General features: G+C 45.9%; 1 protein-coding gene across 11 annotated transcripts in view; it reads right to left on the reverse strand.

The window, feature by feature from the left end:
- Positions 1–16,743, reverse strand: part of RASAL2 (RAS protein activator like 2) — a 273,501-nt gene that overhangs the window by 131,312 nt on the left and 125,446 nt on the right. For 10 of the 11 annotated variants that reach the window (XM_005304207.5, XM_005304210.5, XM_065554538.1 and 7 more), the window contains one exon: positions 13,405–13,532. In XM_005304207.5, coding sequence (XP_005304264.2) covers positions 13,405–13,532 — 128 coding nt within the window. Of the gene's footprint in view, positions 1–13,404; positions 13,533–16,688; positions 16,711–16,743 lie in introns of those variants that run through there. The other variant, XM_042851220.2, reaches the window with a different exon arrangement.

The raw sequence follows: 16,743 nt of genomic DNA on the forward strand, positions 1-16,743 counted from the left end.
ACAGTTGAAAGTTAGCAGAAAATGATTGATACTTGCATAGTAACTGTAAATTAATTCTCTTGGGACTAGCACATGTACTCTTAGTCATGACCATTTGGAAAGCAATGTCTGCCAGGGTCCCAGATATGTTTTCTTGCATAAACTGAACCTTCAAGTGGAAGGTTTTACAAAAGCAAAGGCCTTGACTCCAACCCATCTCCTTTTCACTTAGTGTTTTTCTAAATTGGGTGCCGTACACCAGGGGTTCTCAAACTTCATTGCACCATGAAGCCCTTCTGACAACAAAAACAACTACATGACCCCAGGACAGGGGACCAAAGCCTGAGTTTGCCCGAGCCCCGCTGCCCTGGGTTGGGAGGCCAAAGTCAAAGCCTGGGCCCCGCCACCCCGGGAGGGAGGGCCAAAGCCCCAAGGGCTTCAGCCCTAGGCAGGGGGCCTGTAACCCAAGCCCCGCCACCCAGGGTTGAAGCCCTCAGGCTTTGGCTTTGGCTCTGGGCAGCGCGGCTCGGGCTTCAGCCCTGGGCGGTGGGGCTTGGGTTTCAGCTTTGGCCCCGGCCTCCAGCAAGTCTAAGCCAGCCCTGGGGACCCTATTTAAATGGGGTCATGACCCACTTTGGGGTCTGGACACACAGTTTGAGAACCACTGCCCTACACTGTAAGAGGTTTATTGGTATAACTATCAGCAAATTCTGCTCCTGTAGATGCAGCGTATACAATCAAAAAAGTTATTTTGCCAGTATAATTTATATTAGTTTGGTGAGCACAATAAGCTATACAGCGAAAGCAATTTATGGTGGTATAACTGCATCTACAATAGGGCTTTTGTAGGTATTGAAATGTCTAAAAAAAAAAAAAGGCATACCCGCAACCAAACATTGCTACACCAGCCAAAATTGTTAGAGTAGATTTGGCCTAAGTCTGTCTTAAAACAGTGCTGGGTTCAGTAAAATTACACTGGTCTACAATTTTTTAGAAGTTGTCTTCTTCAGAGCTAAAATGTACTATTTATTATGTATTTTGATGTGCTGAATTCAAATATGACAATTAAAATAACTGATTGGCTACTGTTTCTAAGTTATTTAAGTTTTTACATTTTATCTCTATGTATATTGTGTAGATAGTAGAGTTTTAATCATAAATTGTAAACCTAGGTCTTTTCATGTGTTTATGGTTGCTTTACATGATAATATTTCACCTGTCCTGTTTATGTAACACTTTAAAAATCAGCAAAAGGGTTATATAAATAAAATTTATTATGAAACAAAATGCAAAAAACTATTCTGTACATAGTTTAGTCCTATTCAGTGTCTACTCGGTGCTTCTTGGCTTGTCTCTTGTATTCATTAAATGGAGCATCTCTTGTCACTGTCCAGCAATAGTCTGCAAGCATTGATGGGCTCCATTTGCCCTGATAGCATTTCTCCATTGTTGCAATGTCCTGGTGAAATCGCTCGCTGTGCTCGTCGCTCACTGCTCCGCAGTTCGGTGGGAAAAAAATCTAGATGAGAGTGCAAAAAATGTATCTTTATGATATGTTGCAACCAAGGCTTTTGTATGCCTTGAGGAGGTTTTCCACCAACAACCTGTAGTTGTCTGCCTTGTTGTTTCCGAGAAAATTTATTGACACTAACTGGAAGGCTTTCCATGCCATCTTTTCCTTGCCACGCAGTGCATGGTCAAATGCATCATCTCGAAGAAGTTCACGAATCTGAGGACCAACAAAGACACCTTCCTTTATCTTAGCTTCACTTAACCTTGGAAATTTTCCACGGAGGTACTTGAAAGCTGCTTGTGTTTTGTCAATGGCCTTGACAAAGTTCTTCATCAGACCCAGCTTGATGTGTAAGGGTGGTAACAAAATCTTCCTTGATTCAACAAGTGGTAGATGCTGAACACTTTTCCTCCCAGGCTCCAATGACTGTCGGAGTGGCCAATCTTTCTTGATGTAGTGGGAATCTCTTGCACGACTATCCCATTTGCAGAGAAAACAGCAGTACTTTGTGTATCCAGTCTGCAGACCAAGCAAGAGAGCAACAACCTTCAAATCGCCACAAAGCTGCCACTGATGTTGGTCATAGTTTATGCACCTCAAAAGTTGTTTCATGTTGTCATAAGTTTCCTTCATATGGACTGCATGACCAACTGGAATTGATGGCAAAACATTGCCATTATGCAGTAAACAGCTTTAAGACTCGTCTTCGATGAATCAATGAACAGTCTCCACTCATCTGGATCGTGAACGATGTTGAGGGCTGCCATCACACCATCGATGTTGTTGCAGGCTACAAGATCACCTTCCATGAAGAAGAATGGGACAAGATCCTTTTGATGGTCACGGAACATGGAAACCCTATCACCACCTGCCAGGAGATTCCACTGCTGTAGTCTGGAGCCCAACAGCTCTGCCTTACTCTTGGGTAGTTCCAAATCCCTGACAAGGTCATTCAGTTCATCTTGTGTTATGAGGTGTGGTTCAGAGGAGGAGGATGGGAGAAAATGTGGGTCCTGTGACATTGATGGTTCAGGACCAGAAGTTTCATCCTCTTCCTCGTCTGACTCAAGTGAGAATGATTCTGGTGCATCAGGAACCGGCAGTCCTTCTCCGTGGGGTACTGGGCGTATAGCTGATGGAATGTTTGGATAATGCACAGTCCACTTTTTCTTCTTTGACACACCTTTCCCAACTGGAGGCACCATGCAGAAGTAACAATTGCTGGTATGATCTGTTGGCGCTCTCCAAATCATTGGCACTGCAAAAGGCATAGATTTCCTTTTCCTGTTCAACCACTGGCGAAGATTTGTTGCACAAGTGTTGCAGCATATGTGTGGGGCTCACCTCTTGTCCTGATCTCCAATTTTGCAGCCAAAATAAAGGTGATAGGCTTTCTTAACCATAGTGGTTATACTGCGCTTTTGTGATGCAAAAGTCACTTCACCACAAACATAGCAGAAGTTATCTGCACTGTTCACACAAGTACGAGGCATCTCTGCTCACTTTGGCTAAACAGAAATGTGTCCCTTTGCAAAATCAAACACTGACAAATAAGAGAGCACGACACTGTATGATTTCTAGAGCTGATATAGGGCAATTTGTTTAGCAGAGTGATGTAAGCTTCGTTATGATTGCATCATCCATGACTTCTAGGAATAACATGATGCAATTCATATCATGTATGACGCAATACCAGCTTCAGATTGCATCATTCATTGTTTTGCCTAAAAAGCAAGTACTGTCCAAACCCAGTCATAGATTTATTCATAGATCCAGTCAAAGATGTATTTTAGTCATTTCTGGTTTAAATTGAGATCCCTTCCCTTTATAACTCACTTATCCTCCGCCATTCCCAAGTCAAGGATCATATATACTGACCCAATAGCATATCTTGAAAACTAGAGCCAATCAACAATTTTAAGCATCATTTTCGTTTTCAGTGACCCAGAATTAGTAAAGTTTGACTACATTTATTTCAGAAGCATTTTGGCTGTAGAACAGTGTTATTCTTGTTTGAAACTGTGTTTTCAGTCTAAACAAACTCAAACACAGGGTTAAAGACTCTGAAGAAGAGAGGAAGGTAAGTGGCAGGGGAATCAGGGATCTATACTGTCATTTTAAACTAGCATTATTTACTAAGGGCATGGCTACACTTGCGAGTTAGAGCGCATTAAAGCAGCCCAGTGCATTCTAACTCATGACCCGTCTAGACTGGTAAGGCACGTAGAGCGCTCTGTCTCTGTGGCTAGAGCGCTCCTGGTACTCCACCTCGGCGAGTGGAACAACATTTGATGCACCCCCGCTGAAGTGCTGTGGATGCCAGTGTGGACACCCTCGTCTGTTAATGCGCTCTGATCGGCCTCCAGAAGTGTCCCACAATGCCTGTTCTAGCCACTCTGGTCATCACTTTGAACTCTACTGCTCTGCCCTTAGGTGACCAACTGTCAGACCTGCCCTTTAAATTCTCTGAGAATTTTGAAAATCCCCTTCCTATTTGCTCAGCAAGGCGTGGAGCGCTCTCAGCGAATCTTTCCAGGTGACCATGCCTCCACGCACCAAGCGATCCCCAGTATGGAGCAATGGCGAGGTGCTGGACCTCATCAGTGTTTGTCGGAAGGAAGCTGTCCAGTCCCAGCTGCGCTCCAGATATCAAGGGCCATGATGGAAAGCAGGGCCGGCTCTGGCTTTTTGGCCGCCCAAGCCAAAAAAAAAAAAAAAAAAAAAAAAACCTACGGCGCGGCCGGATCCAGGGTGCATGGGGACTCCCTGCGCTGCAGATGTGCCCTGGCTAGCGGGAGGGAAAGGTGGGGGAGAGAGAGAGAGAGAAGGGGGGCAGCCAGGGCTTCAGCGGGGCGCTACCAAGCGGCCCCGACCGGTACGCGGCCCCGACTGGTGCGCCGCCTGCCGGGAGGCTCCACGCCGCTCCAGTCGTCTGGGAGGGAAGGACGCGGACTGCCCTGCTGGGCTTGCTGCCGGGCGCTCCCGTCCTCCACGCCGCTGCCCCCTACAGGGCAGCCGGAGCAGCACAACAAACAAACAAAGAAAAAAAGCAGCTGTGCCGCCCTAGGATTGGGCGGAATGCCGCCTCGAACAATCTGCCACCCCAAGCACCAGCTTGCTCGGCTGGTGCCTGGAGCCAGCCCTGACGGAAAGGGGCTATGACAGGGATGCACTGCATTGCGGGGTTAAAGTGAAGGAGCTGTGGAATGCCTACCCTCCCTTGCTTCCAAGGTCACCCTCAGCAGTGAGATATCTTCCAGGATGAACTCCTGTGGAAAATGTGGGGACAGTGTTAAGTATAGGGGCCCCCTGCAGCTGTTGGCTCTTCCCAAGACACAGAAACCCAGAGGTCAGTACAGCCATGAAAGAATCAGTCCCCCTTGACTCTGTGCTTACTCACCATTTTGGGGCTCCCGTGGGTTATGTGCACTTGCTTTGGGACCGGCAAATTATGCTATTGTGTAGACTATGCTTGCCCTCCTTAAGTACGGGGGAATCATTGCTCTGTCTGTGTTATCACCGGCTGAGAGGCTGCAAAGAATCAGGAAGAGGCCATGTAGAAGCAAAGAGGACATGTTGCATAAAGTCATGCAGCAGTCCCTTAATGAAAATCAAAAAGTGCAGGAGTGGTGGGAGAGTGAAAGGAGGGTCCTCCAGCAGAATGCGGATCACCAGCACCAAAGCATGGAGTGGCTGATAAGCATCATGGAGTGCCTACCGTGCCCCCCACCCTCCCAGCCCTCGTCCCAAAATTCTTTCCCTTGTGCCCCCATTTCACCTCCAACTGACTTTCCCCAACATCCGGGTTCTTATCGCCACCAGCTGCCTCCAACACCTGTAGGTTCACCACCCAGCCCTGAAAACTACGACCCTTATCCACTGCACTCAACCCCCATCACCATGCAGTATAGCCATCCTGAAGTGCAGCACTCATTGCACGGCACTCCAAACAGGAAGGCTGAATATGATAACAGGACATACGCAAATCTGTGATTGTACCATTCCCCACCCCACCCCCTTGCCCTTTCTGTTTCCCAAGCAGTTGTGTTTCTTTTCAATAAATGGATTTTTTTTGCTTTGAAAACATTCTTTATTATTGCATAAAGTAAAAGATACCTTAGCCCAGGAAAGCAACAGGCACTGCAAATCAATGTATCATACATAGCAAACACACATTACTACTCACATTGGAACCAACTTCACTCCCATGCAGGGCACCAGACATTATTGGTGGCTTTCAGCCTCAAATTGCTCCCTCAAGGCATCCCTAACCCTTGCAGCCCGGCGCTGGGCCCCTCTAATAGCCCTGCACTCTGGCTGTTAAAATTCAGCCTCCAGGTGTTGAACCTCCGAGTTCCATGCCTGAGTGAAGCTTTCACCCTTCCCTTCACAAATGTTACGGAGGTTACAGAATGCGGATATAACCACAGGGATGCGGTTATCGGCCAGGTCCAGCTTCCCATACAGACAGCACCAACGGCCCTTTAAACAGCCAAAAGCACACTCCACAGTCATTTGGCACCGGCTCAGCCTGTTGTTGAACCGCTCCTTGCTGCTGTCCAGGCTCCTTGTGTAGGGTTTCATGAGCCACGGCAGTAAAGGGTAAGTGGGGTCTCCAAGGATCACAATGGGCATTTCGACTTCCCCTGCGGTGATCTTCTGTTCCGGGAAAAAAGTCCCAGCTTCCTGAACAGGCCAGTGTTCCGAAAGATGTGTGTGTCATACACCTTTCTGGGCCAGCCTGCGTTAATGTCAATGAAACGCCCATGGTGATCCACAAGTGCCTGGAGAACCATAGAGAAATAGCCCTTCCGATTAACGTACTAGGCTAGGTGGGCTGGTACCAGAATTGGAATATGCGTCCCATCTATCGCCCCTCCGCAGTTAGGGAAACCCATTTGTGCAAAGTCATGCACGTTACCCAGAGTCACGGTTCTTCTGAGCAGGATGTGATTAATGGCCCTGCACACTTGCATCAACACGATTCCAACGGTCAACTTCCCCACTCCAAACTGGTTAGCAACTGATCGGTAGCTGTCTGGAGTTGCCAGCTACCAGATTGCAATAGCCACCCGCTTCTCCACCCGCAGGGCAGCTCTCAATCTCGTGTCCTTGCGCCGCAGGATGGGGACGAGCTCAGCACACAGTCCCATGAAAGTGGCTTTCTCATCCAAAAGTTCTGCAGCCACTGCTCATCATCCCAGACTTGCATGACAATGTGATCCCACCATTCAGTGCTTGCTTCCCGAGCCCAAAAGTGCCGTTCCACGGTGGTGAGCATGTCCGTGAATGCCATAAGCAATCTTGTGTCATATACATTACTCGAGTCGATATCGGAGTCCTCGCTGTCACTTTGGATCTTAAGGAATAACTCGACTGTCAAATGTGATGTGCTGGCGAGACTCATCAGCATATTCTTCAGCAGTTCGGGCTCCATTCCCGCAGACCGAAAGGGAAGACAGAGCGCGCAGTACAAAAAACGTTGAAAGATGGTGCCAATTGTGGACGGAAGCAGAGGGATTGCTGGGATACGAACTGATGGGACAGGACACAGAATGCCCGGCATCCCTCTCCCCCTTCCCACAAGCCACAGCGCCAGAATGGGAAGAGGTGCTCTGTGGGATAGCTGCCCAAAATGCACTGCTCCCAATGCCTCTGCAAGTGCCACAAATGTGGACACGCCAGTGCGCTTGCAGCTATCAGTGTGGACAGACTGCAGAGCTTTCCCTACTGCGCTCTACAAAGGCTGGTTTAACTCAGAGTGCTCTACATTTGCAAGTGTAGCCATGCCCTTAGTAACCTCTCTTTCTCCCTGAAGTATTGTCAGTACTGCTTCCCACTCTTGGGAAGTTAACTAGCATTATCATCCTAAGGTCTAAGGAGAACTAGTTTAATACTGCACAATTGTCCTCAGGCACCAGGCATCAGATCTAGCTGTCAATTCACAGAAATAATGCTGCATAAATGTGTAAAATGAGCTCCAGGCAGCAACCTTGCATATCTCAACGTTGGAGACGACAGACATGCTGTGTCAGCTGCTTTAGACTGAGTCAAATGTACTCCAAGAGTAGGTGGCACAGAAACACCTGCAAGGGCAGAACCAAAGCTCCATGACCTATGTAGCATATTAAGCCTTGTCTAAACAGTATTCCTCCTGCTCCCCCCAACACCCCGACCAGATCTATTCCATTTACTGAGCATTTCAGCACAGGACTGAAGAGAATCCTGAAATGCTGCCACTTCAGTGCCCATTATGGGATTTAGGTTCTGAGTTATTTCTTCAAGTAACTTTTTCCTGGCAAGCTGCAAGACTCCACTATCTTGAGTATTGTCTAACCCTGAACTGGCCTTCCTGGAGCTGCTGTTTTAATGTTAGACCCTGCAGCAGACTGACCCCTGGGATATAAATAGGTATCCATGGACATTCCACAAGCTTTTCTTGCCAATTAAGAAGTTTGACTTGCAAGTTCCAGGATTCAACAAGGGCAGGTCAAGAGCTTAGAGATATCCTTGCAACTGAACTACATGATCAAACTATATTCTGTGGTGCAAATCCTAAGACCAAAGCCTATATCTGGGGCTTTCAGCCAGACACAACAATAAAGGCACTGCGGGTAAAATTTTCAGAAGTACCCAAGTGACATAGGAGCCCAAATCACATTTGCAAAAGTGACTTAGGAACTCAGGAGCCTAAGTCTCAATGAAAGTCTAAGGCACTCAAGGTCCCTAAGCAGAGGTTGGAAGGAACTGGTTTTCCTGTCCTGTGAGAATTTTCATGATATCCAAAAATTTCCCAAATCAAGCCAAAAATTAAAAAATCTTGTTTTACTTGTCCAACTTTTTTACCTTTTAAAGTATAAATTACCTAAAAGGTCAAACCATAAAGTGATTTCAAGACAAAAAACTTTTGCTTTTATTTAGAAAGTATCAAAAATCAAAATGGGACATTTCAACAATTTTGAAACTTTGTTTCAAATCAGATTAGCCATTCATTCTTGAAGTTTGTTTTGACAAATCAAAAAAAAAAAAAAAGTTTTGTTGGAAAGTTCTCATCTCTACCCCCAAGCCTCTTTTGAAAACTGAACTTGGGTGCTTTGGAAAATTTGGTTCTGTGCCTTTAAAGAAGAAATTAATGCGACAAGTTTTGCTCCCTGTAGCTTCTGTTGCGAGCACTGCTGCTGCTCCATGAGGGGGGATAAGGGAGGGGTGGGGGGGAGTAGGAAAAAATAAATTGCTCCCTCTGCTGCTACTAGTAGGAGAGGCCAGCAGGAAGCAAATTTTCGTCACAGGTTGAAGGAGGCAGGAAAAAGGATGTGGCAGCCCCATATCAGAGGCGATGCATGGGGGGCAGCACGCAGGTCACATGCCTCCCCAGATTTCTGCCTTCCATTTCCAGCCAGGCATCCACCAGCACTGGGGAGCTATTAAACCAGGGGGCTCAGCAGGAGCAGTGGAGTCCCGGGGCTCTCCATGTAGACCAACCGGCTGGGCAGCACACTGGGGCCGGTAAGGGCCACTGGAGCAGGTGGTGGCAGCAGGCGGGGCAGGGCTGTTGCCAGTGCCCAGCAGCGGGGAGTTGGTCTGGGGAGGAAACCAGCAGATCCATCCCCACCTTCCCTGAACCAGCAGCAGGTGCTGGGCTGTGCAGGGGCTTCAGCCGCCATGGAGCCTGGACAGAGGTGGTTCAGCAGGGGAGGACGCCCCCTGCAGGAGGAACAGCACCATACATGGCTGCTGCCTTGGGCACAAAGCCTAGGGGATGGAGCAGCCCCATGCTCCTGGGGGACAGGACCTGGGCCGAGCAGGGTGGCAGAGGGGCAAAGATAGCTCTGCTGCGGAGCCTGTGAATTTGGGGCAGGAATGGGCTGGAAATCCCTCCCACTCCACACCAGTGCTTATCTGAGGGACAGAGAGGCTCCCCTGTGTCGGCGCTCCGCAGGACTCCAGGGGCTTTGGCACACACAGGGCTTGGCTTCTCCTGCGTAGTGTCCCGTGCAGGAGGGTCTTGAACTTTTCCAGGGCACCGGACCAGCCAGAGGCAGCGGGGGAGCAAGGAGCCCACCAGCCAGGCTGCAGGTGTGCTGAGCGCTCCCGCCAGGGCTGATTCTCTGCACAGTGCTGGGAGCTGGATGTGCCCTGCCGGGGGTGGGGAGGGGGGAGGGGAGTTAGAGAGGAGCAGCAGGCTTCAGGGGCAAAGCGGGAGGAAACCGTGAGAGGGGGGAGCATGCAAAGGGACAATGGGGTGGGCAGCAGAGGCAACGTACAGGGCAGTCGGGTGCCCCCCCAAACCTTAAATTGTGTCCCCCCCAAAACTATCAACAGTTACACCTTGACTCTGGTCATTATCCCCCTTTGTCCTTGAAAAAGGCAAACAAAGAACCTGGAATCTGAGAGAAGAAGCTTCAGAAAGAATCTTGCGTAATGTAAAATGCTCTTCATCCTTGCCCAGTCTACTTCTAATCTAAAACAAAACAACAGATTCTCTACCCAGACAACGGCCACATTACAGACAGTGAACCTCAGAAGAACTGCAACCCTGCTGGGGTGACTGCCACTTACTTGTCACATGATCCCACCTTTGTGTCCTCCCTCATGGGAGTCCTGTGTGATTATCCATCTGCAACCACTCCTCAGAAACACTAAACTATTCCATTACCCCTTAAATTAAACTCTGCTTCTTTGGCCTTTATGAGAATAGCCCTGTACTATGGTATCTTTAAAAACATGCTCTCACAGCTCTTACCTTACATAAAAGTTTTACTGAGATGATGGAAAGATCCACATTCTCCCCAAACATCAGAGTGGAAAACAGATCTAGTATATGTTTCCATTGTGGGAAAAAACCCTAACTTTTTAAGTGAAGCAGCCTAGACCTGTTCTACTGGTCTTGGAAGATGCTGCAAGGCATGATCACACCATAAAAGCGCCTCTGAAATCTTACAGTGGGTCCACATCTCACAGGTTAGTGATTCCTCACTTCATGGAGGAGCCCGTGGGCTCGTGTCCCCCTCCCCCTTAGGCTTATTTCTCTTTCCACTTGTTTCTGAGTTTCGATCTCTTCTTTTCCTTAGTGGTGGCTCCTCTTCTTCCTTGTCAATTTTAATTCCATACAAGTTCACAAAGTGTTAAGTTTTTATTGTTAACCTACTCTCCAACATTTTTGTCTAAGTAGCTGCAGATACATTGGACCCAACTGCATCGTGAAATATATGCACACAGTGAATTCTTGGCATTGTCTCTGTTCGGTCAAATCAATGTATGTACTTGTGTAGTGTTTCTGGAAAAAAAATACTTGTAAGCAGTTTTTCCAATGTCTTATTACATGTTTCTATTCATTTCCCCAAGCATACTGAAATAGGTCTACACATTTCATTCAGAACACTCCCTGTGTTGAAACGAAGCACAAGTTAGTCCAGTGCGACAGGTGAAACAGTTAGGGTTTATTTTACTTCCCTAATTGTATTCTGTATGCACTGATTTCCCCCCGTCTGGATATAAAACGTTACATTCAGTGAACACCGTATTAGTATGAGCCTTTCCAATTTAACCCAAAGTCTCTTACTTTAGTGGATCAAAATAAAAAAAAATAAAAAATAGATGCTGAACACTTTCACCACCTTTCACCTTCGCTACCATAACCTCTCTCTCTGCCCAACTTCCCACTGATTGCCTCATCCCCCTCTGACCTAGGCAAAAAGATACCTCTCAGATCATCTTCCTCACATGCTACTCTGAACATGTTCTCCCACTTCGTCATTCCCTTCACTAGCCTCCACTTTCCTTTTGTATCAAGTTCAAGCTACTCACCTATACTTTCAGGGCTCTACACAGTTCTGGTCCCACTTACAGTGTTTTCTCTAATCTCCTCCTACATCCCACATGCTCCACCCAAGCTTGTCTCCCAACTTCTCCTTTTTCATCTTAGTTCACTCCGATCTCTAGACCTTTTATTTTGGCAGGAATAACCTGCCAATTAAAATTCACCAAGTGGATTTTTTCTTTCCGTCCTCTGCAACCACAACCGAGATTAACCTATTGCAAAAAGCATTCAAGATATAAAACCACTTTGTGCTTATGCTGTTTTGTATTAGTCTGTTTTATCAGCTCTTTGTTTCTTCACCTTACGATTGCACAAGAGAATTTCTTGTAAAACTACTTGTGCTTTTATAAGTGCAGAGAAACACACCCTCATGTGTACAGATTTAGAGGCCTTCTATTTTTATTATGTGCAACTGAAGGCTCCAGTAGGACTTTCCCTTCTTTCTCCATTTAGAGTAGTTACAATTACTTAAAAAACAAATCAGAATTGCAAATTTGAGTCTGCAGACTGTAGCTTCTAAAACAAGTCAGATGCTCAGTGTATGGAGTCATAACTGTACCACAGGCAGTGTCTACTTGGCTCAATTTGGATGAAGCGATGAGTAATTTCTCAAGGCAATACTCCTGGCAGGCTCCTCTGAGACCACACTGCGAACGTTAACTTTCCTGCTGGATTCCCTTGTTTGTAACTGGTATATTTAATACCCCTGTTCTGTATGCCCACATATAGAATCTTCAATTTCTGACATACAACCGGCAGAACAGGAAAGCATTTAAATATCACTCATTAACTTAATACACTAGTGATACTATGAACTAATACAACCCTCCCACATGATTTTATTTCTAGCCAAGAGATTCATCTTACTCATATCCTTGCAAAACCTTCCTAACTGATCTTTGTAACTGAAATAAACACCCAATTATTATGTGATTAGTGTTCAAAAACAGCCTTCAGATAGTTATTTGTGATTTAACCTAGTGTATTCCAATTTACATTTTATGAGGTATGTTTCTCTTATACAGAGTGTAACTGGGATTAGTACATGGATAGTATTAGTTCCTCCATGCCCATGATTTTCTTTAGTGACTTAAAGTGTTGTTATAAATCCACATACCATTCACATCCATGTGACAAACTGCAGAACCCTGTGGTAAACGAATTTTTCCACATGCATCTACGGTTTTTCATATATCTTTGACCACCTCACTGGCTACATCTCCCAAGAGATTACTTCCAATATTTGAGATCCCAGAACAACTTACACTGATCAAAGCACAAGATGGACAATATCCAGTGCTGCATCAGTGATAGTTTTTCAGGCCTGATATCTTGAGACTGTGCAGCGACAGATATGCAAGCTTTAAAGCAGAGGAACATGGAAATTCCTATCTCACTGCCGGAGCTATGGAATCCTGGGCCTTAAAACCATTTTTAGGCCACTTTTTAAGAGGTTCCTACAGCTCCTTCTGAGAACTGTCTGGTTGGTTTCATGGTAAGTAGAGGAGACTAGCTTTACAGGCAGAAGGGTACAAAAACAGTCTGAACAAAATCTTTAAAACTAGCACATTTGTAATAGGTTTTCCTCTAATGTTTGACATACAGACTACATGATAGTGTGGTGTAGGGTAAAGGTTCTATCAGCCTGTGGCTGGAACAAGGCGAGTGAAGTACGTAGCTATCCCTGAATCATGCTGAGATAGCCTTTATACCACGTCACCATACCATGTATCCCACCGACACAAATAATGAATTTACAGCTACAGCGAAGAAGGCTGTAACAGCTTTGAGCATCTTTTGCCAGTGACACCTATCGTTTGCCCAGTTTACCAAGAGAAAATGGCAAACCCTATCTCAGCTTCCCTCTCCTCCCAGCTGACTATAGCAAAAATGACAACATAATATGAAGTTTGCAGACAGCATCTTCTCTTCTCAGTACATTAATAGAGACAATACCCTATCTCCTACCACCACTAATACTATTTTAGCTTCCCTGATCTATACAATCAACTGCAGTCATGACTCCCTTAATCAAGAGGAAGAGAAACACTCTCTGACTGTTTGACAAATACATTCAAAGGATGTGTCTCACCTCTTTCTCCCTGTTGAGCAGCACCAGCTGACTGTCCGTCAGGATGCAATATTTTCTCTCCCATGTTGTAGTTTCAGTGTAGGGAGACTGGCCGCAGGACAGTCTGTGGGTAGGTGGCCCTTTCACATCTGTGAAAGAAAAACAGAAACATTAGAGAGCTTAATTAGCCATCTTCTTGTGCTTTTGAGTCTCTGTAGATAGAAACAGCGTAAAACTGCAAAGTGTATTTAAAAAGAGTGCATGTTTCAGTATATTAAACAGTCTATTCTTCTTCTACAAGTCAGCTGTGTGGAACTTTGTATAGATCACAGTACAAATATTAACACGTTTATTTTTATTTATAATAGATCTGTAACAAATCAAAAGCACCTGAAGCACCTCTAAGTGACTGTGCTAAGAACTAAAAAAACTGGAACAAAAGTAAAAAGCAGCAGCTTCCATACTCAATCCCCTTGTCCCTCATAAACATCAGCCCTTATCGCCTCTCCCTCCTTAAAAGCCTGAGTAAACACACAGGCCTTAAGCCTTGTCTTAAAAGTTAATAAATGCAGGCTACTTCAGACTATGGTGGATGTAGATTCCAAAGCAGAGTGCTCTTCACTGAGAATGTCCTGCCAGCAGTTCCTTCTCTAATACTGAGAGGCTTCCCTTCCAAAATGAAGTGGGGGGGGGGGGGAGTCACTCTCCATTATAAAGATTGTAAAGACAGAGACATAAAAGTTTGCCCAAAGTCATACAGTGACTCAGTGGCAGAATTTGGAATAGAATTCACGCCTGCCGGGTTCCCAGTGTTGAGAGGCAAAGTGGTCTAGTGGGCTGAGCACATTTATTTTTAAAACTTGTTTTGTTTCCCATTAAAATTATATGCACTAAATAGCCATGCATTGTGCATCTTATCACCAACAAGCTTTCTCCAAGATTGGGCAAGATATCACACCTATTGTCTTGTCTAAAACTTAAACGTGTGCATCTATGTCACGAAACACACACCATGCATGGCAGTCTCCACTCAGGAGCAGCCAAGTCCGGAACAGCAGGAGGTGCTGCACATCAGGAGTGATGAGACTGGACAGAGCTATTGCTGGCTTGGTATTATTAATATAAAGGATATAGGTAAGGATTAAGGTATGCTGTTAAAAGATTTGTGGGAACCCCTCAGTTGAAATAATGGTAGTAAAGGTCAAGACTGCTGTTCAAGTTTCAATGAGCACATCTATCTGAGGAAGAATATACAGCCCTGGGTACTCTAATTTATCAAAATTTAGGAAACATACATGCAAAGAACCTCTTTACACAGTTCCAAGTGTCAGACATGTTGGCTATTTTGTAACATTAAATTTTGTTGCTAGTTTACATTCAAGTTTTACACTGCTTTATCTCTGCTGAGATCCAAATGATTCTTAACGCTCCTTTCCTTTCACTAACAACCCACAATTAAAACTGACTCGTACAGAGCTAAAATATGTTATAGTTTTTAGACTTTTGTATCTTCCCCGCTAGAGGCCAGCAAATCCTCAGACACTGCAGCATTCAATCAATCTTAGGAGAAAAGTAGAGTATAAGCCAAGACTGTAGTGTTAGAATTAAATGTTTAGCCCTCAAAGATGCAGTCCATATCAGAAGCTGTACACACTCTGAATTTCTATATACTAGTAAAAGCATTATATGCATGTGAGAAGAGTTAATATTTGTATAAATTTTTCAGATAGGTAAATATAATCTTCTAGCTCTAAATTTTCTGAATCTGCCAGCTTGAAAACACTGACTCCTAACCTGAGCCAAGTTTTCAGGGCACAGATAAAGACTGTTACAGTAGGATTTTTCTGACCATTCAGAAAACATCTACATTTTTTTAGGGACTATTTCATGAAATGATTAGTATTGAATCTGCCAATAAATTCATGTCTATGTGCTACGCTACCTGACTCTTGCAACATAGGCTTGATTTACTATAGTTTAGAGCAGTGGTTCCCAAACTGGGGTTCGCAGAACATTACAGGGGGTTCGCCAGAAAAAATCACTAATGGACAGAGAACCCCGGGTATTGGAGACAGCAGGTGGGACCTGGTTGTAGGGCAGACACCCCAAGCCCCAGGGAGAGCGGGGCCAGGTAGTTGGGGCTGGCAGCCCGAGTCCCGGTGGTCAGCAGCCCGAACCCCAGCGCTCCCCATGCAGGGCTGGCAGCCCGAGCCCCAGGGAAAGCAGGGCTGGGCAGTTGGGGCTGGCAGCCCGAATCCTGCCCCTGTCAGTGGGGGGCCTGGCAGCCCGAACCCCAGCGCTCCCCATGCAGGGCTGGCAGCCCGAGCCCCAGGGAAAGCAGGGCTGGGCAGTTGGGGCTGGCAGCCCGAATCCTGCCCCTGTCAGTGGGGGGCCTGGCAGCCCGAACCCCAGCGCTCTGCACGGGGCTGGCAGCCTGAGCCCCAGGGAGAGCGGGACTGGGCAGTTGGGGCCGGCAGCCCTAATCCTGCCCCTCGTCAGTGGGGGGGCCTGGCAGCCTGAACCCCAGCGCTCCGCGCGGGGCTGGCAGCCCGAACCCCAGGGAGAGCGGGGCCGGGGAGTTGGGGCTGACAGCCTGAGCCCTGCCCCCATCAGCAGGGGAACCGGCAGCCCGAACCCCAGGAAGAGCGGTGCCGGCAATTGGGGCATCCATCACACTGAGGAAATTTAAACTTAAACCCCTGAAAATATTCATTTTTAGGAGGGGATTTATGAGATTTCACAATTTAGTGAAAGGGATTCGCGGGCTGTTAAAGTTTGGGAACCACTGGTTTAGAGCAATTCTGAAGCACAATTAATTTCTGTGTATTTCAGCATTCTTCAAAATCCTGTTTAGGAGACTCAGTTAAATGAGACAATCTCTATCATTGTGAAACATGGTCTGAGCACCATACACTATCCTAATATTGAGGAGCACATACACAGTTCAGTCTAAAAAAATAGAGCATTACACTTCCAATTTTTTTTTTTTTTTTTTTTTTGTCATTGACAAACTAAGGTTTGTGAAACAGGATTTTACTTGATGTGGTTATATCAAGTGTGCACACAGAAACCCCTTATTCGTTTTTAACTTAGACAATCACAAAAAAAATAAAACTATGTTACTCAGACTTATTCTTTTTGGTGTAGAAGCTAAATGCAAGTTGCAAAATGCAAAATCGTTTGCATTATAATTTCCACTAAATGTAGGCTTCACCAGTATAGCATCCAGTATTTCTACACTCAGCCCATACGATTTATAGACTAGAATAACATCTCCCACAGCACTAACAACTACAGTACTTAACTGAGCATCAGGCAGAGTGGGCCAGCCACAGTTATGCTGTCAAGTGGGTTAGCTAC

This window comes from Chrysemys picta, chromosome 8 (genome assembly GCF_011386835.1).
Source record: "Chrysemys picta bellii isolate R12L10 chromosome 8, ASM1138683v2, whole genome shotgun sequence".
NCBI classification, from domain to species: Eukaryota; Metazoa; Chordata; order Testudines; family Emydidae; genus Chrysemys; species Chrysemys picta.